The sequence below is a fragment of the Aquila chrysaetos genome, chromosome 3, assembly GCF_900496995.4.
Source record: "Aquila chrysaetos chrysaetos chromosome 3, bAquChr1.4, whole genome shotgun sequence".
In the NCBI taxonomy this organism is placed as follows: domain Eukaryota; kingdom Metazoa; phylum Chordata; class Aves; order Accipitriformes; family Accipitridae; genus Aquila; species Aquila chrysaetos.
The window spans coordinates 3,937,510-3,961,955 of record NC_044006.1 but is presented as its reverse complement, the minus strand read 5'-3'; the positions used below and the strand labels follow the sequence as shown (position 1 = coordinate 3,961,955).

General features: G+C 48.9%; 1 protein-coding gene across 3 annotated transcripts in view; it reads right to left on the bottom strand.

The window, feature by feature from the left end:
* The window catches only part of LAMA5 (laminin subunit alpha 5), a 96,998-nt gene that overhangs the window by 70,202 nt on the left and 2,350 nt on the right, over window positions 1-24,446 (bottom strand). For all 3 annotated transcript variants that reach the window (XM_030007591.2, XM_030007593.2, XM_030007592.2), the window contains exon 2: window positions 20,153-20,305. In XM_030007591.2, the coding sequence (XP_029863451.1) occupies window positions 20,153-20,305 (153 nt within the window). The remainder of the gene's footprint in view (window positions 1-20,152; window positions 20,306-24,446) is intronic.

Here is a 24,446-nt window from a genome sequence, read left to right as displayed (position 1 = left end):
CATGCAAGCCGGAGCATCCTTGCTATGAGCAAAGCCAACACAGGCAGAGGAGACAATACTCCACAAAGCCGGAATTCACCCCTCCTCCTCTTAATTCAAAATAGCCCCATCACCGGCTCACCAGGCTCACTCCAGAACTTGACTGCTCTGGGGTCAGACAAGGAGAAAGGAGTTGTAGACTGGTGATGTGCTGCGAAGGCAGCAGCATGTTTGCTGAAAGTGGTAGCACTGGAAGGTTAATGCAAACAGGCTGCTAAGGACTGCTAATGATTTCTGCTTTATTTATTTATTTATTTTTTAATTAATGCAAAGCTGCCTGAAGGCAGAACCAGACACTTGGTTATTGAATCTATACCCAAATAAAGTGACTGTGCACAGCCTGGGGACAGCTGATGTATTAAGGCAAGACCACAGCAACTCCCCGGCCCATTCATCACGCTGGCATTCGCTCCCCACTGCAGCCGGCTCGGCCTGCTGCACGCTGCTGTGCGGAAAACAAATGATACTAACTCACTTGTCTACAGCATATTATGTTTTGAAATATTTATTGCCACCCCAATCAGAAGAAAGAAACATTTCTCTCTCGGACATAATGAAGAACACATTTCCAGTACTTAACAGCTGGAAGCTGGAAAGGTGGCCAAAGAAAATCCCTAAGTATTTTTTTTTTTTTTTTCTTTGAAGTAAGCATCTGGAAAACTCATTTGCTGAGGAAGAGGAACCCTCCCAAACCAACCTGGGGAAAGAGTCAATTAAACTTGGTCACAATTCACAGGCAGGAGCTGATAAGATCATACCGCGAGTGTGATATCAACAACTTGTTTTCTGTCTGCCCCTGGCAGCTCGACTCCAGTAGGATGAAAAGAGGCTGCTTTTTAATGAAATGCAGCAACTCCCCCAGGCAGAGATTTTCAGTATGGTTTCCATCAGCCACTGAAATAACAGAGAATTCTTTAATCTCCACCCCACATCTCTTCAGCTGATACACTCCAGGCTAATGTGTTCCTCTACCCGGGGATGGCAAGCGAGCCACCCTTCACCCCCCCAAGATGTACCCAACAAGCTTCAAGCTGTCCCTGGGACCAGCTCCTCCTGCCCAAGTCGGCATGAACGCAGCAGAAGGAACGCCAACCGGCACACACACTTGCAAGCATGCATGCAAAATACTGCTTTGTTCAGGCCAGATACTCACGCTAAACAACCAAGGAACCCCTATTCTTTCTGTCTGCTGTTACACCATCGCTCTCTGCACCCTGAGTGCACCCCAAGGTCTGGAGCCAGTCACTGATTAAACATTGCGGAGCAGCGGTGTTGAGCCATGGTAGGAAGGAGCGGGGCTATGCGTTATTTGCTGACACAGACCCGTGCCCTTCATCGTGTCTGAATCCACAACAACTTAAAGCTCGTACCAGGCTGCCCAAACCTGCCTCCTCTCTAGGCACCTCTGCTGGGGAGGCTACAGCAGGTCATGCCAGATGGGTGCTCCCCAGGACCGTGCTTCTTGCTCCCGCACCTCCAGGAAAGCCCTGCTGTTGGATGCACCGATTGCTTTTCCCAGAAGCACGAGCAGCTGGTGAGAACAGAAATGCTCTGCTTTGGACAGGCTGTCTGGGAAAATGTTTCTCCTCTAAATTTCATGACAGGTTCGAATTCTTTCGGAGGGAGGACTAATGTGGGGTTGTTTTTAAATACGTGCTGTGTTATTGTAACTAATAACAGGAAATTAATAGCTCGCTATGTGGTGGGACAGAAGGCAGTCCCTCTGGGGCAGGCTGCTGACTGTCCCCACCATGGCTGTATCCTGCGTGCCGGCTGTGTAGCAGAGACTGCCAAAAGCGCTGGACACCCCTCAAAGGGCCAGCAGCAGATACAAGGGAAAAGGGAAGGCACAATCCAGAGCCGAAGCCTTGCTGTGCATCCCACCCAATGCGCTCTGTCTCCCATAGCTGTGGGGCAACCGAAGCCCAAAACCTTTGTCTGGGTTTGTTGCCTCTACCCTGGACACCAAAGGCACTTCCAAAATGAAGTGTTCCACCTCCCCTGCCTTGGGGACAGGCAAAGAGATTCCCCTCTCCCTTACTAGATCCCTGGCTGCCATGTACCAGCCACTGGGAGAAAAGCCGCTTCTGGCCAATGCAAGACATTTCTTTTTGAGAAACACAGTTAGCTCATGCTGTTTTCCAGCATTCAGTTATCTATCTCAGCAGGCAATCGGGCTTTGCCAGAACAAACAGGACATCAAATAAACAACGCATTAAGACGAAGCACACTGCGGACACGTGCGGTCGCTCTGGTCTCGAGCCCCAGTGGCTCCCGCAGCTCAGACATCTGCGGCTGCTTTGCTTTGCTTGCTGTAGAGCCCTGCTTTTCTCTGACCTGCCCCAGGGCTGCCTTGGAGGTACGTCACTGCAGAAAGCGGGTCTTGCATTTGAGCTGGGCTTGTCCGTCAGCAGCAACAGCTTCACTTAGCTGAGGACTGACGCTTTCAACACACCTCTAGCTATCCTGGTCAGAAAGGTACCAGCACACAAAGACGACGCCAACTGCAAACAACATTACTCCAGTAAGCGCTTCTGCTCAGACAGTGTCAAGCCAGAAGCGGCACTGATCCACCTGCTCACAGCTTTAACACCAAATTTCTGGCCGATGAGACACGCACAGTCCCCAGCAGCCAGGGACTGGAGGAAGAGTCACAGCCCAAAACTTCTCAAGCCCAGCGGTGTGTTTCAGGTCATGCTTCTGACCTAGTTTCAAATCCGGGCAGTTTCTATTCGCGGGGAGCTGCGCTGCAGCACCCAGCCGTGCTGCCGGCAATGCACCTGTCACCCCCTCTCCCTTTCAGCAATCCGACCCAGGGCAGCTACGCCACGAATGCGCTCGCATCCTGTCCCAGCCTTGGGGACACTGAGGCACGCGGGGCAGGAACGCTGAACCGCACCAGGTCTCGCTGCTGACGTGAGACACGGACATTGGGACGTGTGGAAAATAAAACCCAAAGCCTTTCCAGCACTGGCACCAAAGACAGCGTCCAAGTCTGCATGGCAGCCATCTCGCGTTTCCTCCTTCCCAGTGGTGTAGGTACATGATAACTGAGCGGTCCCACCACTGCAGAAAACCCTGCCCAGAAAACAGCATCACCGAGGGGGATTTACTACCCCTCAATGCAAGAAAAAAGGACCGCAATTCAAGTACTAGTTATGGATACAGCATAAGCCCAGGATTACAAACTCAGCATGCCCTGAACACCCGGTGTGTGCCCTCACTGGAGAGGCGTAGGACCACGAGCACCACAGGCACAAGCAGCTTATCTCCATCAGGCTCCAGGATTTGCTCTCCTGTTCGGGCAGGGACAGTGAAAGGGGCAGCACGCAACCGCACGCGGGGAGGTGCATGCTACCCCGCACTGCCGCTGATCATCGAAGACGCAAGGCTGTTATTTTGGAATCGGCAGTAGCATTGCTGCAGCACGTCATCCTACTATGAGATTAACGAGAAGCTTTTAACAACCTGGTACAAGTATCCCAAAACACCTTTAGAGAAGCTGCAGAGAGCAGCTGTTTAACTTCTATCCTTTGCTGAACACTTACGGTTCTTCTGGAGGCAGGGACCTTGCGAGTCCAATTTAGCATTGAATACAACGCCATGTATAACAGCAACATAAATGCCGTGGGGTCAATAATATGTGGCTGTTGGGAAGAAGCAGTATCCCTCAGCAATATGAATGCTGACCTGAGTGGGTTTGGCTCACGAGCTGTTAGACAGCTATACTTTGCAGTCCAAGGGAGGCCACTGTACTGTACAGCTCTGCTCCCAAAGGGAGAATTATAAATATTTCCCAGGATAAATATTTGTAAATTGTGTCTTTCAACTTATTTGAGACCACATTCTTGATCTCCTGTTTTCAAAGAGAGTCATCATCTTCAAAGGAGGGGAGGCAAAGCCATTCATGCAAACAGGGTAGCTACAAGCAATCCACACTGTTTGGCACTTGTCTCCAAAGCTGTTGTGGTGGGTGTTTATACTAGATGGTGTGTCTACCAGCACAGCCAAAGCCTCCCCTGCAATGCCTCCCAGCACCGTTCCCAGGCACAGGGTACATTGCCCTGATGGCCTCCAGAAATCGGATCTGCCTGGGGAAATGTGATCGCCTCCATACCTCTGCTGCTGAGGGACAGGGGTCACATTCTGCTAAGATCACAGCGAAGCAGACTGGCATCTGACGCTGAGCCTCACGGTTCATGAAATCAATATACAGACTGCAGTAGTAATTTCACCTCCTCTGCTCTTTGAAGAGTTCCCTCCCTTCCCCCTCTGCTGGCCATGAAACCATACTCTGGGTGGTCCCTTCCAAGACTGTAAATTGGCTTGTTGAAAGCCTTAGAAAAAGAAAGGTCAGATGCCTTATAAACGGAGCAAAACCAATTATTCAAAGGATATGTACATCCACACAGCTGCTTGCACCACAGCAGGCATCATACCTCATCCAGACACACCCATGTTCCACAGGTTTCCCCCAAAACAGCACGTGAAGATGCAACTCCTGGTGCCATGCCCCAAACCTTCAGTTCTGGCTACAGAATGGGCAAAGGTCGTTTGAGTTGTGGAACTGCTGCCCTTCACTATGGATCATAAACCCCCATACAGAAAACAAACCTCTTGGGAAGCAGAGCTCAGACTCGGCACTCTCCAACTCAAAGGGCCAAGAAGCAAGTAAGATGTCCTTGCAAGAAGCAGCCATAAAACCCACTGTCTTTTCTGCAGGTTCAACCACAAGAGGGCAACAGCATATACACACATACGGACACACACCAGCACGCACACATACACCTGCACATGCACACACACACACACACACACACACACACACAAGGTTGATCCAGAGCCTGGGGGCTACCAGGAGGTGTTTGCATGCTCTGAAGCCACTGCTGAATGCTTACTGTAGGAAAGGGAAAGAAAACGCGGAAGCAACCGCAATCCTTCTCATCAGAAATAGTCATTTCATGAGCTGGGCAGGACACCAGCCACACCATTGTAGACAGCGTTCCATGCAACTGGAAGGCACAGCAGAGTGTGTGGGGCTGCCCAGCCCCGTCTTGGCTGGAGGCACTGACTGCATGGACAGCAGAGCCCTGTCCCAGCACCCAGAGCACCCTAGGCTGCGAAAGTGCGTATGCTTACTGGTCCCACAGTCTGCCTGGAATCACTGAAAGCACTTCCCAGTATTCTTATTCTGATGGTTGGAAAGAAGGACAAGGCAGAGACAAGGGGACAGAGCCGAGACAAGACCATACAGACACTTGACAGCAACACCTTCAAGCCAGTTTTCAGCCCCTTTCCATGAGCTGACATCCACACAAGAAACTGCAACTTTGTGCTGCACAACCGTGCTGCAAATCCTACTGGCTCAGACCCTAGAAAAAAAGAAAAAAAAAAAATTGCCTTGCAGAAAGCCCAACTGCCCAGCAATTTGGAAAAACCCAACTGTCCTACAGGTGCTCCTATTGCTCTCAGTCTTGCCTGTTGCTGTAAACCATAGAGCATCACTGCAGGGCAAACATGCATTTACAGCTTGTTCAGCCCCTCCTGCTTCCCTGCTCCCACTGCCCAGCCCTGGGAAGGAACAGAGATAAGGGGAGTGCTACAGAAAACACAAGGACTTAAGAAAGCTGTGATTTAGTGGAGATAAAAGGTCTGGGTGTGTAAGCACACACCACTGAAAAAGACCACTACTGAAAGAAGGAAGGGCATGTGCAATGGCATGTGTCCAGGGTGGGGGCACAGCACAGGAATGTCATTTACTTGGGAGGTTAAAAACAAGTTTTGAAGCAATAGCTGCATTGTCATTCTCACGGCACCACAGTCTGATGAAGTATGTCCAACCGACCTTCCATGGAAGTGGCTCTCTGCAGATGGCTCATGGATGTCAGAGCGGCCCAGCACGTGCAGAGAGGGGCCCCACAGCTCAAATGAGTGCCCTGCTCCTCTGGCCCATGGCCTGGGGTAACCACTCAAGCATTTCAGGGAAAAAGCAGCAAAGAGGGAAGCAAAGCCACATGGGTCTTGCCTGCAGCACGCATCCACCCCTCCCTGGAAGCAGACCTGCTTCTCTGCTGGGCAGGCTACAGCACCTGCCTTCACCATGGTTTGGGTGAGCAGCACGTGCTGTTGAAGGCTGGATTCGCAGCTGCATTTGTCAGTGCAGGAAGCCCAGATCTGTCCTTTGCTCACATTAAAGGGAACAGACAACTGAGTCGCGATTTCTTTGTGCAGTCCGATCACCTCCAGGGAACAGTCTCCAGTCCTTGTGCTCATGGTGTGAACTGAAGCTGCACTCTGGATCAGAAACACGGTGGTAGAGATGGGGTGCTGCACTGGGAGAAGAACACTGGTGTAAAACAGAGTGTAGACCAGCATCCTCCTCTGAGCTGGGCTGATGGTGGTATGAACCCAGCCTCGCCAAAAGCTCCCAACATGCTCTTCTAACAGCTGCACAGACCAGCTACCAAAATTGTTTGGGATAACTTGGCTCTTTGGCTGAAGAAGGCTAGCAACCAAGTGGTGAGGGAAGAAAATAAGGAATTAACTGGATAGAAAAATCACATCTCCAAACTACACAGGACTTGCTGTATAAAGAGACAATCCCATCTTTGCACCAAGCTCGGAGAGCCAGAGGGAGCCTGCTAGAAACAAAACTGCAACAACTGGGGCTCTGCAGAGTCCAAACCAGCTCCAGTCTCCTACCTAGTAAATCTGAACCAAGCATTTCAGCTGCCAGCCCCAGGGATAATGTAAGCCAGGAATAATATTTCAGCGTAGCCCTTACTCTAAGCATACAATTCCCCAGGCTCCTTAGTAAGACATATGAAGTTTTCACACTGTTAAGGGGAAAGCAAACAGCTTAGTCATTTCTGTTCCTACATTGGGCTCTCAAGCACATTTGCTGCATATCTTATCAGCACAGCTTTAGCAGCCTAAGCTGTTTCAAGACTTTGGCCTTCAGAAACCTGGAGACGGGGGTGGAAAAACCCTCTATTCATACTTACCAAAGCATAGCACGTTTTCAAGAGGACATTCCTACCATCCAGAGCAAACAAATGTGCCCAACTGTACATTCTACAAGTTAAGTTACAGCAAGTAATATCAATCCAGGTTCACTGTACAAGACCATTTAAATATTCTTAGGAGTTCCTGGGCCAGTTTACAAGTGAAATGGAAAAGCCAGACAAAAGAATATTTGTCTCTGCTTCAGACAGCTTGCAGTATGGTTTACACCCAGAGTTTTACAAGCACAGCTACATCAGCTAGGACCACAAGCTTGTTGGGACGGGCTCTCCAAAGCATACAAATCCGGGACCTGCTCCATAACCAGACATTCTAGGCCCTGCAGTACTAAAAATAAAAAAAAATACTATAAAAGAGCTATAGTAAGACCCTTTTTACTACTGACAAAGCCTTGCTGATTTGCTAAGTTTATTCAGGAAGCCCTTGGCTAAATCATGGGCTGAAAAAAGAAACACTCGAGTCCCCTTCCATAGGATACAAATAGGATTTTGTGCTTTAGACACTGGATGAGACTTCAAACAGCTCCTGCTCTTTCAGTGGTCAACAGTGAATTAGATGTCTCCGAAGTTCCCAGAGCTTTCTGGGGTGCCTGGGGTGGCAATGTAACAATCCCACCACAACACAGCATGCACACAGATAAATGCCACCTGACCTACTATGACAAACAGAAGTCAAATCTTCAAATCTGGGCACAGTGGGCAGAGCAAGGTGTTAAAGCATCAGCCCAGGCACCAGCCCACTGCACTACCTGCTTCACCAAGCGAGAGCTGTCTCATTCTCTGCATACAGCCCATAACCCCATCACCCCAGAGCCCTGGACATCATTGCTTTGGTCATACCAAGGAGTTAAAACACAGACACTGCAATTCACTACTTTTCTTGCCACCATCATTCCAGCTCTGAATTTGTTACTAAAAGGCCTCCAGCAATCATGGTAGGACTTGGGTGTCACCAAGAAGAGCCGTCAGCTACAACATGCTGAATGGTGCAGGGGCAACCATCTTCTTAACCACACAACTGAATTCTCCTAGAAAACCCAGGTCTGTTGCAAGCTCAGCTCTTAATTCACGTAAAAAAACCCGAAGACCGATTTCAACCTTGACAAGGGACAACTTGTATGGCTATGACACAGCAATTTCCCATCAAAGAGAGGATTTCAGACCCAGCTTGTCTGTAGCCCACCCAGGTCTTCTCTTTCCTTGCATTTATGGGATATTGGGGTGGGGGAAAAAAAAAAAAAAAAAAAAATCCCAATGTCATGCATTTCACTTCCAAAGCTGCAGGAAATCCACTCCAAGTCACATGCCAGCTTTAGCTCCAAGGGTTTCCTTGGGCTGTCCTTTCAGCAACAAGGAGAACAAAGCAACCTTGGCAACTGGCCACACTACAAGCAAGTATTTCCCCCATTCCCTTGAATGGAATGGATATCCTGTTGCAAACCTGTGCGCATGGGAAGGGTGAGGAGGGGAAGGAAACGGAAGAGGATGAATTAGCTAAAAATTGGCACAAAGTGAGAGGTCTCAGCTTGCCACCAAAGCCACTGAAAGGCTTTTCATTTTAAATGGCCAAATGCCAAAGATGTATGACTCACACAGACCTCAAAGGAGTCCCAAGTTCTCTGGCACCCAAGAGCAGTATACCTAAAACCTTCCTCTGTTCGATTTGGAAGAGGATATGGATGCTCCAGCTCTGACACCTTATTTCTGTCTGCTTCTGAACCCAGTTCTAGGAGATGGCAAATGCCAGTTCCTTTCTGCTCTCCATTCCCTGTCTTTCTTACTTCCACCTTGTCCATTCCCAGGGCCAAGCAGTTTTGGAAGGTCCCTTCCCGGACCACTGCCAGGCAGCAGCTCCAGGTCCCACACATACAGAGAAGACCCAGCTCCAACAGGAAGAGAGTCTCCCTTGCACCATGCATTAGCTACCTGCACCAAGCCCAACTGAACCAACCTTCCAGACATTTCGGCAACATCGCTCCTCTAATTCTTCTGCATGGTTCCTGCAAGCCTTGACAACACTGGGTTTAAAGCTATAGTTGTTAGCAGATTTCAACAAAGCCAAACCCGACACGTGCAAGCAGCTTTATTCTTCTAAAAAATCTGTGTTATAGCCACGCACTACGTTAGCATTTGTCAGCAAGTTTCCCCACCATGACACTGCCATTCAGAGCTGGGTTAGCTGACCGAACAGCAGCGCATACCAGGGCCGCAGCAGGATTAACATTCCCAATGCCACTGCTAACACCAGCAGAGATCCACAGCTACAACGTTTGCGCAGCACTTCTTGCTGCTGTTCGGACATACAAGGTTCACAAGAACACGGGTTTTGTACTCACCATCCCCCACGAACCCCCTTGTATTTACAGTCCCATTTACAGAGACTTGAAGCAAGCCTACTCCAAGGCAGAAAGCAATGACTGGTAAAGAAAGAAAAAACAAAACCCACCCTGGAGTCCAGCCAAAATCTTCATACCCACTAAGCCTGGAGTGGATGCAGACTTTGTAAAAGCCTGGAGTGGATGCAGACTTTGTAAAAGCCTGGAAAAGGATTAAGGAACAGCTTTAGCAAACAGCCAGGACAACAACAGTGAAGTCACTATGAAGCCAGTAATACAGATTTCTGTTTGCAGTCATGAGTCTGTGTTTACAGTCGGCAACTATGTGCAAATACCAGAAAGCCATTCTTTTCCCCTTCCCATCAGGGCTTGGCATCACATGCATTTAACTAGATCCAAGAGATGCCTACAGCAGCATGCCAACTGTTTTCTGGTCACAGGGCATGCTCCGATCCACAGTGACGGGAACTTGTAGGAACCCATAAATAGAGCTCAGCTGAGCATGTGTGTGTGAGGGAGAGCTCTGTATCAAAGCAGGCAAAGAAAGAAACGGGAAAGAGCAACTAAATGCATGTATGGAAAATTGTGGCAAATCTCAAGGGTTTGGCTGTTCGCTTGTCACTGCATGGGTCTTATCACTGAGAAGACTCAGGACGTCAAGCAGGAGATAGAAAAGTATTCTCAGGCACAGCACACCAACCAGAGCCGAGTTACATGCACAGGCTTTGCCAGTAAATCTGCTCCATCAAAGATACGGCTTTCAGCACACATAGGTGCAATGGTAAAAGCCATCAATGATACGCAAATCTTCTAGGATAAAGGCAACTTATTCTAATGGAAACTGTTCTAACTTCCAGATAACCATGTACACCATGCAACACCGGCAAACATATCCCTGCAACAGGAGCTCAGCTAATTTAACCCTGCTAGCAGAGAGTCAGAGCTTCTCAAGGTAGATGTGGCTGGGAACAAGAGGTATGACGCTTCTTGCCACATCCAGGAGACTCGCATCTCCCGTGAATGTTTCGTTATTCGATGGAGGGAAGGACGAGACAGTCAAACTACCATCCTAACACTGTCCTCCAGGAGCTCTGACCAACAAGCCCCAGCAAGTCTTGTTGCAGCAGCAATTGCTGGCCCCCGTTACCTGCTCGTCCTCTCTGCCAGAGGCTGTCACCTCTGAGCAGACCTGTCAGGAAGAAGCATGTCCCCATCCCTGCTGCTCCAGAGCCACCTGGCATCCTAGCAGTGGCAGTACCATGCTGGCAGGCAGTTTGCTACACACCCTTGCTGACATCAAGTAGGTGATATCCAGTCCACCTAGACAACATGACAAACTATCTCAGAAGAGGACTGAGAAGGGAAGTTGATGCTGAGTCCCCAAACTACACGAACAGCCCCACCTCTGTTCTCCCTGTCTCTGGGTGGCTGCCTTTCCAAAACAGTGTTCACAGGGCCAGGCTGGGATGCTTGGAGGAAACAGGCACCGTTTCTTCCTGTGCTGCACAAACAGGAGCTGGCACCATCCAGACCTATCTTCCATTAGCAGTGACCTCATGTTAACAAAGACCTTTTTTATAGTTGTGCTTGGGAAGTCCTTCCACGAAGCACAAAGTCATTCCTCCCATCCTTGTCAGAGTCTCTGGTGACCAAAGTAGCCACAAACCACTGCACTGTCCTCTCCTTGTGCAGAGTCATCCACGTGCCACTCTCAAGGCCTTGTCCTCCTCCCTGGATCTCCCAGTATGACAAATCCCTGTTCCAATCCCTCCTCTCTAACCATCCCTTCAGCACACTTCCAGAAGCAAAAACTCAGTTACCAGGTCTGTGTGAATAGACCACATTTCCCTAATTAGCCGCCACTGATCTTGAGTCTACTCATAAGCCATTTAGAAAGACTATTCCATCCCGTCACACCAGGCGTGCGCCTCTCACCTTGTGTCCTCCTACTGGTCTGCCTTTTATTTTCCATCAAATGGGAAGCAGTGTAGTATTTATTGCACTGCTTGGCATCACACATAGGAGGGGAGGTCTGGAATTTGAAGAGCACTGAATCCAGAAAACAGGAAACGGCTGAGGATCAAGGCTGGGCACAGCCCGGAGGCCCACGTTTATGACTATAATAAAAGGATAAGGCAGAGATGAAAGCAGGGCTGAGCCAGGCTTGGTAAAGCATCAAAAGAAAGGTGCGTGGGGCTAGAACAGGCTTGAAAGAGCAGAGAAGCCAACTAGGCAGATGATCAGAAGTGTACTTCGCATCCTCCCTGCCAGACTGGTGGATCTGAGCCAGGACATAGCTGTGCCAGAGCTGTGGACGGCAAGGATGGCTCCCGGAAAGCTGCCCCAGGAAGCAGGAACAGCCCACTTGAGGGGTTTCTCATTGTGATCAGGACAAGCATCAAGAACTGAACCGACCGTGCAATGCCACAGGATGAGCATGTCTCCCAGCCCATGCATGGGTCACACGAAGAGCAGGACTGGCAGCACCTCCAGGCTCACAGCCCTTGGCTTCAGCAGCATGCACTCAGGTGTGTGTTCAGGGCATGAGTTCACGGATAGCCAAGCACGTGCCGCAGTGCTGAGGGATGCTGTCACTTGCTGGAGGAAGACGACGGACAGAAGAGAAGGGCTGCACAGGGCCAAGCCACGAGCTGTCCTGGGGGCTTGACTCAAGAAATCATTCTCTTCTGCAAACGATTCTGTACTCAGTCTGGTGCTGTGCAGGCTCCAGCACACAGGCTGTGCACACAAAATGATGGAGATAGAAGCAGTATTCCCATTTTGGAGATGGGACAAGCCAAACTGCAGAAAATGCTCACCCACTTACTTGGATGCCAGCACGCTCCATGTCAGAGCTGTGAACCTCTCCGGTTCCACTGGGTACACTGACCTTCACAAAACGGTCTCTGTAACATCTGTCTGAAGTAGGAAAACACAACTCTCCAGTAAACAGAGGCCTGCCCTAGATGGTTCTGGTCTGTTTTAACTTGCCTGATACAACCACAAACAGGCCAAAGCTGACCCCTGGAGCACACGTATCTGCACACATTCACACCCGATTCAAGGCACGCTCTTGTTTACCAGCCCAGCCAAGCAGACACTTTCCAGGAGAACAGCAAGAAATTACAAGGGTTGCCTTCCAGCTATTCATTACAAACTAAAGCCTCCCATACGCCAGCTTGCAGCTCGCCTGACCTCTCCCCAGCTCGTGCTCGCCCCGAGGCTTTCTCCTAATCTTTGAAGAATCCCAGGGAGTTGAGCAGGAACAGGCAGCCTGGAGGGAAGAGGGAGCTCCATGGCAGGAGACCTCACCATCAGCCTCCTCGTTTCTCATCACACCAAAATTAAAAATAGGCAACAATATCTAGGGAGAAATTACAGTGGAAATCTTGCATGCACTTTTTAGAAACAGAGCAATCATCCTTTCATCAGTCATTACCCAGAGCTGTTCTGGGAGGGGGGGAGGCTGAGGCTTATATTAACACCTGAATTCTCCAGAGCTGGTTCAGGTCTAGGCAGAGCAAGCACAGCCTCTGGGGAGATTAAGCTGTTGAAGCACAAGGGTCATTTGTACACGATGTAAAGGACGGGCAGAAACACCCTCCTTGGAGGCCACAAAAGGTGCCACGATGCTGAGCGATCTGCCCAGAGCACCCTGCTCCGCTGGGAGCCTTCTCTTCTCAGTGCTCACAGCCTGGCAGACATGAGGTATGGCAAGTCTTTTGGGAATCAAATATTACATGTGAAATACCATCTACTCATTGTAGCCCTGGAAAACTGATTTTAAGCAGTACTGGTTCATGACTTAAGTAAACATAACATACAATTAAAATTCACGTGTCATCCATGATTTACCTAAACTGATATTCTGCACATCTTTTCCCTTACAGCAACCAATAACAGCAGTAACAAAGAGGAAAGAAGTCTCAGCCTTGGCTTCTCTGGATGCCGGAGAAGTGAACTTGGCATTCGACTTGGCAAGGCTCTTCGAAAAGCAGAGGATGGGTCTGCTCTTGCTGCCAGAGGAGACAGATCCCCACTTGATTAATGATCAGGCACTCCCTTCCTGCTCACCTGAGCGGCTCCTGCACAGCCATTGGAGACAGGAATCCAGTGGGAGCTGGCAGAAAGCACAAAAAGGTTGAGAAGGGGCAAGCGAAGGCAAAAATCTCCCCTTATCAGTGCACACACACACACACAAAAAAAAAAAAACCAACAAAAAAATGCAAGCAGCTGCTGGTCTGGGTCAGGGGAACTGAAACTTTGAAGAAAACAGAACAGTCTTTACAAGCTAAGTTTTTTCAAACTATAAAGGGGAGAATATATTGGGAGAGAAGATCCATACACCTGGGCTCAGCGCCAGCTCCCAGTGCTGTGCACTCTCTCACAGTCACACCTTTTCTGCTTTTTCCAGAGAAGCACTACAAATATGCACCCTGCTTCCACTTGACAGTCACGTTGAAATACAGCAGCACTGAACAGGCTCTGTAGTTAAAGGGGAGTCACAGGCCATTTCACATCAGGGAACTAGGATTCTGAAGCCTGTAAACAGACAAACAGAGATCTTGATCTACTTTTGGAGCATTTTATGGCAATTGCAGAGGACGCTACACAAGAGAAGAGACTGTAGGCTCAGCTGTTGAGAGCAAAAAGGATTTCCGCTCAGCCTGCTTAACATGCTTTATTTTTAATACTGCTTTTGCCCCAAGAGCTAGAGAACAATTTGGAGAAAGAATGTCTTTGTTAGAGATTTTACGCCCCAGCCCTTTACTTAAGGTGCAAAAGCTCACAATAAATGTCACTAAGCCCTCCTACTACCCTTTCCCACAGTGGTGCCCAAGCACAGCAAAGACCAAGTGGTCCTCACAGTAAGAGAAATTAAGTAAAAACTACATACAAAAAAATCTTAAATCTTCACCCATTCTTGCAACGCTCAGTGAAAAACACATGCCAGGCAGATAAGGCAACCTGTGGCCACAAGAGAAATGGAAGCTGTGAATTTCCCAGCTATGTGTGCTGGGGAAAATGATGCAGAAGACATCCCCCACCAAGGGGAAGGAAAGGAAGAGACTCACTTCAAGTTTCCCCTCTGTGTTTAGCAAGAATGAACAAGGATGCCTCAGAGGGAAACATCAACAGCAGCTACATCACCCAGAGGTGGTAAGACCTCTCACAGCAACTGAAATGAAGGTGCAAAAGGAAAAAGGTGAAAGAAGGGAGAAATTTAAGTAGTTTTCAGCTGAAAATTCTTCTTGGATGACCATCACCCCTATCCCACACCAAGCCTAGGGAAAGCAGCCACTAGGACAACAGCTCCAGTCGAGAACCACCATGGGCTTTCTGTTGGAATTTCATGAGTTTACTCACCAAGAAGGATTTTTCAATTAAGCGAGCCAGGGAATAAACATCAGATTCATGTGTGTGCTGAAGGCTTTTGCTGGGGACACGGAGGTAAGCCTCAGCCCATCGGTTTGCAAGGCCTTCCTTCCAGCTGCCTTTCAAAGAGGGCTCCTGAAGATCTCCACCAGCAGCTTCCATTACTATTTCAATTAAATGAAAATAAATGGGAGGCTAGAAACTGAGGTGGAAGATTTCAGAGCACTGTGACACACAAGGTACTATGCTCTGGTTCAGTGGTGTTCATTTAGCATTAGGCCAGGTGGCATTTTCACCTACAGAACCCAGCCCAGATCTACCAAGGATGAATAGGAATTTAATATTCATTAACAAGAAATCAGTTCACACAAAGAGGATTGACTTGTTCATGCAAGTCAGGCATTCAGCCACATTCACAGAACCTGCAAGCATCCTGCACGTCTAACCGTTGCGCAAAGCCGGTCCCGAGGGGCCACGCTTGCAGTGCAAGAGGGAAAGGAAGTAGGTTTATGCCCTGGAAATCCACCACAGGAAAAACACCTACCTCCTTTTGAGAGAAGTTTCACACTGAAAGAATAACAGCCTGATGGCCAACGGCTGAAGCGTCCAGTGTGTATTGTGCCAATGAACACCTTTACTTTGAAGCTAGAGGAGCCTAGCAAGCCTAAGTTAATCAGTTCAACAGAGGCCAGAAAAAATGGTAACTTTGGCAGATCGCACTGTAATTACCAGAAAACTCAAGAGGTACTTCTCAAGGCACCCGGTAAGCTACTGATCTACTCCCTTGCCCAGACACATCTTACAGGGACTACAAAACACACCTTCAGACTGGCCCAGGAGCTCAGCTCACAATCCTTTTCATTTCCTTTCCATTTCCTTTCTATCTTCATGAGTTACCAATGAATGCAATGGGGGTTTTTTCCTTATTAACCCTAAAGGGAGCTGCATTTTAAGCAGTAACAGCCTGGAGCTCTCCAAAGGAGGAGGTATCTCTTCTCTCCTCAGTGGCAGGTGAATGGACATAAGTGTTTCTTGGCAGTGACCGGTGTGTAGATGAGGCTGCGTGCCCTCTGCGTGGCATTGCCAAATTAAATACCTTTGGGGTGTAACTCAAAACTCCCTGCAAAGCTTCAGTCGGAAATTCTGCTGTTCTCTAGTGTCACCGGGGCTAGCAGACTCTGGGGATATGGGGGGAGATGGGGGATGCTATCCAGCCACCTTCTCACTGCAGTAATTAACCTCAAGCAAGCACTGGCACGAAGCTCCTGCTCTTGCATGACTGCAAGCATTCCTCTCCGGAGTTTATCATAAAGCACCAACTATCCATAAACATCTCTGGAAGGGCTGGCCTGGGTTCACCTTCATGCAAGGAAGATGTCAGGCCCTGGCAGGAAGCCAGCCATTCATGTTTCTTTAAACCTCCTGATTTTTGTCAGCTCTGACTCAAACGACCTTCTTAAAAAAAAAAAAAAAAAAAAAAAAAAAAAAAAGAATCTTCCATCACACCCTTTCCTCCCCTCCACCCACTGTGGCACTTAATCACAGCAGGATCACAGGGGACAATTCCCGTGGTGGCAGTGAGTCATGGTCTCCTGTCCCTCTACTCCTCACACAGCCCTTTTGCAGCAGAGGCACTTTCCCATTTCCAGCTGGTCTTGAGGCTCCAGGCAGGAAAGGAATGAGCTTGGAGCTAAGCAGCAGTGGGGCAGGCTTAGGACCCTTGGTCACAACATGGGCCTTTGCCCTCCAAGCCAGGCAGGATGGCCAGTTTTGGGGACAAGTCCAGATTGTCCAGCAATATCACAACACACAACAGTGTCCTCCCAGCACACAGCACCCTTCAATTCTTCCACCCTGCAAAACCTGAACCGTGCTTCAACATGGTGCCATGACGTTGTATTTTGCAGCAAATCCATGAAGTGGCCAAGCCATTCACCCTGAATATACTAAAGTTTTAAGCACAAGGTAAGGATGAAAAGCAAGTTAAAAAAAGTAATTCCCTCTTCATAGTCCCCTCCCAAGCAGCTCCTGAAATTCATTTAACTTTCCTCCTTGGAGCTGTTTGCCTTATTTCTGGTGCTCAGACCCGGGTCTGACATGGGAACCCTCAAGTGACTCTTCCTCCTCTGCCAGCTTTTCCCCCCACCAATTCTGAAAAGAAAAATTACTTCTCCCCAAGGAGGCAAGAATAGACACGGGACCAGCGGGAGCAATTCAGATCCGACCCCCCCCCCCAGCAGATAATCAGACACAATCTCTTCCCATGCTGTGGTGGGAGCTCCGATCCGCCTTGCTGATGAAGCTGTTAAGATTAGGCCACTGCTGGCACTAAGATGACATGATGTGAGCGTTTAATATACTCACACCAGCTGGGTGGCCAGCCTGAGCTGTTCTTTAACTTACTTGCTGGCTGTGAATATTCCTCTCTCTCTCCTTCCCATAGGATTTTAACATCCCTGTGAGGAGAGCAAGCTCCCAGCCAGCAAAAGCAAAGACCAACAGGCTGCTTAATTAACCACCCCTCTCCCAGTTGCCACAGCCTTGCCAAATGCTGGAGAAACCTGATTCCAGCTGGTAATTAAGCACTTACGGCTTGAGAGGGACCAAGACAGCAGGGAAGCACAGCAGCAAAGGGAGGGGGCTGACACCACAACCTCCTGTGCCACCCCCTGCCGTGTTCCTGCCAAAGCACCATGCCATCAGCACCAGGCACTCATGATCCTCCAAAGGGAAAAAAGCTTTTAGTGGCCGTCAGTCCCTTAAATTAAATCTTAATTGGTCCAAGAGTTCCCTAGAGGGTTATATTGAGCAAGGAGAGGCCTTGTTTGCCAGCCAAAAAAAGCCCTGCTCTCAGACATGCCTTTGAGGGTGTTACCTGCGCTGTTTCACAGGTATCCAAGGAATTTGCAAAGCCTGGCTGCCAGGTACACCGGCCTGATCCTGCACTAGCCCTGCAGACCCTGCTGGGTCCCAAGAATTCCTCTTTTTATCTTCCATCCTTTCAACCAGCCTCAACTTCAAAAGGAGGAAATTAGCGATTCTGTAACATTTCATCTTGTTTCTATTGCCCGACCTACCAAAACAAAGGAGGGAAAAGCAAAGAACTGACTCTCACCAGGAGCATAAACAGGTTATTATAGCAATTACATACAATAAGGGCATGTATAAAGAGGAAGCCACTAAAAATGGGCTGAAGCTTTAGTTTTGTGCCCCTGTTGAGACCAGCTGGGCAACCACTTACTTTGCAAAGGTGGCAGGGAAGCAGAGGATCTGTGAGCCCAGAGAAACTCCCCACCAGGTGAAGCCACCACAACCAGCACACACGTGGAAGTTCTGCTACCAGCCTTGCAGAAATGATGGTGCAATCCCACCCCCCAGGGTACCAAGAGCAAATACAGAGGCCTGGGAGAGGAAGGCAGAAAAGACAAGGTAAACTTACACCAGCTCAGTTTTAGAAATACTGCAGCCCCCCAGAATTATTCCTAGCTCTGGCTCCCAGCACTGCAGCTCTGAAGGCTGCAAATCCCCAGGTAAGCCAAATGCAGCAGCCTGCAAGCACACAGCACAGCTGGGTTAGCTCTGGGCTAAAGCCAGAAAGTTGCCACAGGGAATAACAAAGAGGAGGAGAAGCTCTCAAGGAAAGGTGGTCTTTGAAAATCCCTTTCCAGAGAAGTGGTGAGTGATCAGAAACCCGTGTTGCAGGCTGGCCGCTGGTCACAGGAGGGAACACAAGCAATCCACCCACCCAGCACACCCCTGCCAGCTGGGAAGTTTCTAAGAGACACAGCAGATGCCTCCTACGTTGGCCAACGGGATCGGCACACTGCGTGCAGCCCTGGGAGGCTTTGCCCACACAGCTATTATGCGATGCATGATGTGCCCCGGGCGTTAGGAGATATTTTGCTGGTGCTGTGTATAGCACAGCTTTAGATAGCTGGCACTCATGGGAGAGCGCAAGTTTGTGGAGGGTGTTTGAGAGGCTCCAAGCGAGCACTACAGCAGGGCAGGGAGTGGATCAGAGACAATCCTGGGGACTAAAGTGTGTGTTTGAAGCATTTAACAGAAGGGTATTGTCATCAATACATCCCAGGTATCTATAGCTGTAAATTTGGAGTCAGACACCTTGCAAACAGCAGTGACAAACGAGCCTTTACTCCACCAAAAAGGGTGAAATAGCCACCTGCAAGGTCAGTGCAAAGCTTCAGTGCCTGACAAGGCTTGAAATCGCTACAATCAGTGCAAACTCCCAAAGAAAGGGCCAGGGCACTCAGCCCCTGAAAGGCTGCCTTAGCAATCACAGCAGGCAAGTTCCCTATGCAAGAGGTGAGCTGTCCACAGCTGCACAACTCCCCCCTCCCACAGACCTTCCAGTCAAGGAGGACCCAAACTTGGCCTTTGGTGCTGTAGGGCTGGTAGCAGAGCTTGGGGAAGTACAGCAGAGGAGGTGAAAGCCCATCCCTACCAGCTCACAGGGGCACTTCAGTAGTCAACTACTAAGTTGTCATAGACTACAGAGCAAATGCCCCAAATCCTGAATTACAAGGGCTAACAGCTGCCAGCGAGGAGCTGGGGCTGCTCCCAGAGACAAGGCTGCATGGCACTGCGGAGAAAGGGGCGTCTCACGCACCCCCTGCCCCGATCCGAGGACTTGCCCCATCCAACAGCCAGAGCAATGGCCTCATACCAGAAAGCAGACCCACAGCCCTTCAGGTCTCTGGCTTATAACACCTTCCTGCCTCTGCAGCTTCAGGCAGGACATCTTTGCTGCTGCTTTCCTCTAAGCCGAGGGAAGTCTTAGAGAATAACCCATTTCCAGAGGGATGGTTTTGCTGATGAATAGGAGGCGGTGAGGGCTGGCAGCCATGCTATTACAATGTTAATTCCCTTTGACTTGCCAGCATTAGAGACCAAACATCTATTGTCGTTCTTTGTCTTTTATACAAAGATCTTCAGGACGGACTTGCTTTTTTTTAAAGAGCTTTAAACGAACCAGTTGAAGTTTTACAGCACAACCTTAAATTCCTCAGGGCTGTATTTTCATGTTCTGGGGTGAAGCCTTGCTAACCGTCCCCCTTCGGGAGGCAGGTACCCTCTTCAGGGCAATGGCACCTGCATAGTGTGTGGCAGGTTTCCATGAGTGACTCAACTTTTAGGGAGAGCCCAAATAGCAACAGCAAATAGCACAGACTGCAGTTAATACTACAAACAGACAGACAAGAGGTTTTCCCTTCCACATTTTAACCAGAGCCTCCTGCCCTATTGTTAAATGAGCAGGTTTTGTCTCACCCTTCCAGCAAGGACCAGTGAAGGATTTTAGAAGCAGAGGAGCAGGTCCTTGCCAGCATAGTCTACAATATAACCAAGAAGGACTTGGGTTACCTGTCCAAGGTCCAAAGTGACGTTGACCTGGTTGAACTCCAGCCCCCGGGAAAGAGGAGGGCTCTGCCACCAGCGTTCTGTCCCATCAATGGCATTTGTTATGGGGTGGGCCTTGTTGCTGTTTGCGGAGGAACAGATGTCGCAGTACTGGCCCTGTTGGAAAGTACAAAAATAACATTTAACTGCAGCCAGAAAAACGTGGCACAAAGCAGACAGGTATCAAAGCAATTCAGAAAATATGGGGTGTAAGCCTGCTAATACAAATCAATATATAAACCTTTCGTTTGCACCAATTTAGAGCATGGATGGAAAAAGGAACAAGAAAAAGCTCAAAACCCCCACAACCACCACCCAATGTAGAATTTAGGCTGCTCTAAGTAGTCTGTATTTCGGATGTGCAACTGAGCGTTGACAAAGGGAACCCAGACACAAAGAACTGGTTGCCAGATGCAGAAGAGTATGCAGAGGGAGAAGCCGCCCGCACCGTAACGGAGAGCAGTAGCTCAAGCTCCAGGGCCACCAGCTCCTCTGCTGAGGCTGCCACTCACACCTCTGTTGACACCCAGAGATCCTGACCCAGACCATTCAGTCATTCCTATGGACCCAGACTGGCAGTTCTTCTGCCCAACTCCCTGCAATCTGTTTCTTGTCAACCTATTCATTTCGCAAGCATAGTCCTTTCAGCTACATTTTCAAGCTTAATAGTCTAGCAGCCAAGCTCCTTTTGCTGGCGATGCTGCAATGCAAGGCCAGAAAGGGACAGCCCCTGCTGTCAGCTGGCCAGGGACCTAGCTGCAGTCACTTTTCTGCCTTGCTTTTGTGGTGCGGGTGGCTTTGTCAGCTCCATGGACACGCTGCCAGAGAAAACAGCTCTGCAACTTTAACAGCACCTCCTGAGCAGTATCAAACAAAGACCTGAGCTGTTAGGGGCGATGCTTTCTTTCCCATTTAACGGACAAATGAATCTGACGCACTCTTAAGGAAACCTGCAAATAGCCCTGAAAATTGGCAAGTTACTTGTTTTGTGGAGCCACTGTTCTGTCACTTGAATTGCTGCTACAAACAGTGTAGAAGGGGACTCTTAGTACAGGCAGTTTTCCTTTTAAAGGCACAGTTATCCCCAGTCAAGCAAGCTGCCCTTGCCTGTCCCAGCTGCAGCCAGCTTTAATATTATACCAGGTACACGATCTCAAGAGAGGCAATCTCCTTCCTGCTTACTGCATCTGCATCCCTGCAAGGGCTGAGGCCAGGCAGAGCCACCACAGAGCATGTGATTTTCCAGATGCCCCGAACTCTGGAGTAATCTCAGGGCAAAGGAAACAAAGATTTCACAGCATTCTTCCCCACAGCCATGTGCTATGTTATTTGTGGGCAATTATACAACACAAATGATCCTGAACAAGAGCACCTTTTAATTAACTCTAGAGATATGAAAATAGCAGATGGGCAAGCAAAAGGCCAAAGAAAAGGGCAGCTGAAACCATCCAGGTAACCCTGATGCCTGTTCAGGGAGCTCCTGCTGTACAGAGAGGTCAGAACAAGGCCCACTTTAACATGCATTGAGCGAGGAGGGAGAGCAGACCAGATAAAACTGACCCAACTCTTCAGCTCAAACCTTTAACAGGAACCGGTGCAACAGGTTGTGTGGAAATTTCTGCGGCACAATACACAACACTGAGGTGGGGAGAGAAGCGAGGCAAGGTTACAAAATGGGGATAAATAACAAAAAAATAAAGTGTTTTCATACTTTAAATTCTTGCCACAGATGTGAAAGCCATTTTGAACTCCAAGTTCCCCTTGATGGGTGACAGACAATTCAAGTTCAGTAAGAGGGGACTAAAAATTAGGATCTGCTGCTCCACATGTGTAATGCTGCTGTTATCCCTCCCCATTGCTGTGCAGCCTGCACGCATTAGCTGCCACTGGGCTGGTAAACATATCAACAGCTGATCTAAGTTTGCTGTTAAAAGTGCAATTAGCCCCTCTGATGCACCAGTTGCTCATTAGTTGTTTCATTAGAGCCAGACCTAAACCTGATGAGAATCATTTCCAGCTTTTCCTATTTTAGAGCAACTCGGGTTCCTGCACAGCACATCAGGACTCTACAGGGAAGAGAGAAGTTCTGACATCAGCAGAGGATTTTAATTAAAAAGCAATTGTGAGCCACAGGCCTAGAGGAGACGGCAGGTTGCCAGAGCTGCATAGGCACGGACATCACCAAGGTACACCAAAGAACGAACTTCAGCAATGCAAGAAGTTGGAAGGCAGCTTAGAGAACATAAAACTGCCACAATCGGAGCAAACTGCAAAGGGAAAGAGATAAGGAGGAGGTTTGAATGGAGGGCAGCTTCCAGAGACCTGCAAGGCCTGATCCTGTTCCCGCTCATGTCAATGGGAACTTTGAAGTTTCCCTTGAGCATAAAGACTAGCCTGGCACCCTGCTGGCACGGTTTGCCTGGGGAAAAGCAGATGGCTTTGTCCCCATTTATCTGGCCCTGCCACGACCCAACCTCAGCTCTCCTCACCTAATTTATCAGAAAACCACAGGGAGTGTGGGGCAGCCTGGGCTGCTGGGGATGAGGTAAGAGGCAGGAAATGGGGGGCAAAAAAGTAATATTTCAGACAAGGAAAGTACATGCTTGCAAGCTGGTACAGGGGCTGTCCTCGCAGATCAGGTAACTGCTCACACAGAGTTAAGCAGGTGCTATCTCACCAGGTGTCTTTTCTGCAGGCAACAGCAACTTGTTCTAAAAACTTTGTGTTTTCAGCTGCAGTTAAACCACCAAAGTCCAATGCTATCATATATGTAACCACAAAAGAGACACATACAGAGAGGTACAGCACCACTGTCACCCGAAGCCCAGAGTGCCCTGGGCTGAGCCAGCTCGCCTCTGCCACGCAGCACCACGCACGAGAGACACGGCACGGGATAGAGAAGCACCGGACCAGATGGTCACTGACTGCTGCGGGATATCAAAAGAGAATGTCACTTAATTCAGAGACATTCAGGTATGAAACAGCTTCAGACCTCATCTGTTACCAACACCTAGAAGAGCAAGAAGACAAGACCGCTGATAAGCACCAGAGCTGCTCAGGCAAGCGTAGCTCAGCACTGCAATTCAACGTGCAAACAAAGCAAAAGCAGCACTGACTTGAAATCAGTGAGGTTTGTTGCACTTGTTTAAATTCTAAGGTCTATAATTGCTTCAATTAATGCTAGTAACTTCCCTTATTGTTATACAACTAATCTCCTGAAATAAAGTAATCGTCTACCACCCTGCCTCACTCCGAGAGCAGTGTATGATCCCTGCCGGCCTTGGCAGGTCTCTGGAACAGCCACCAGGCAGCCGGGTGGGTTGGGGAACTTGAGCACACAGCTATGCCTTGGCAGAACTGTCTGTCTTGGAAGACAGCTAGCTACAAGCATCTTCAATAAAGCTTGACCAGAAAAATAAACCTATAATCTCTCTTTTGGCTCATCTTCAAACATTATCATTAAGGTAGGATTGCCCATGCTGATTGGCGAGTGGGACAAGGAAAGCAAACCTCCATCACAAGTCCTTTCAGCACACCTCAGCATCGCTGTGCATCACATCCTTGCAGACTGAAAAGCCCCCCACAGTTAGAAATGCTGTCTTCTGCCAAAGAGCCCTGAATAAACCAAAGGAAACTCCTTGAAAAGGTTTACAGCCTTCCCACAAGCTGTGCCAAAAACACTGCAAGTGTCTTTAGGGCAGCATTATTTCAGAAAGCTTAATGATTATTGACATTTTAAGACCATCACGTTTTAAAGTCAATGAATTCCCTTTCCTGAATGTCTTCTACAATGTCAAATGAAAACAACCAGAAAACAGAGAACTGACAGAACTCATTGACTAGATGATTGTATTAAAGTTTACACTAGGTCTTTAGTCAAGCAAACATCCCTTCACCACCACGGCACGTGGAAATCTCTTGGAGGGTCCCAAGAGGCATTCCTCCAGAAGTCCTGACCAAAACCCCCGTTACACCACAGCTGCCCCACGCACGAGCAGCACTGAGCAGGTGAACAGAGAAGGGAAGGGACTCCGTCTGTTGGGACACAGCAAGGGCACACATGTGGAGTTCATTATTGTTGTTTCAGTCGGCTCAAATTGAACACTTCCCTCCCACCTCCCTCATTGATTTAGTCACCAGGTGGTGCCGAAACCCCTAAAGGGGATGAATTGGGAACTCTGACCTCTGCTCTGATGCCTCCTGTTTCCTCCCCTCCCTTTTAGGTTCTGCCTGTGGTCATGGAAAGGAGCTACTACAA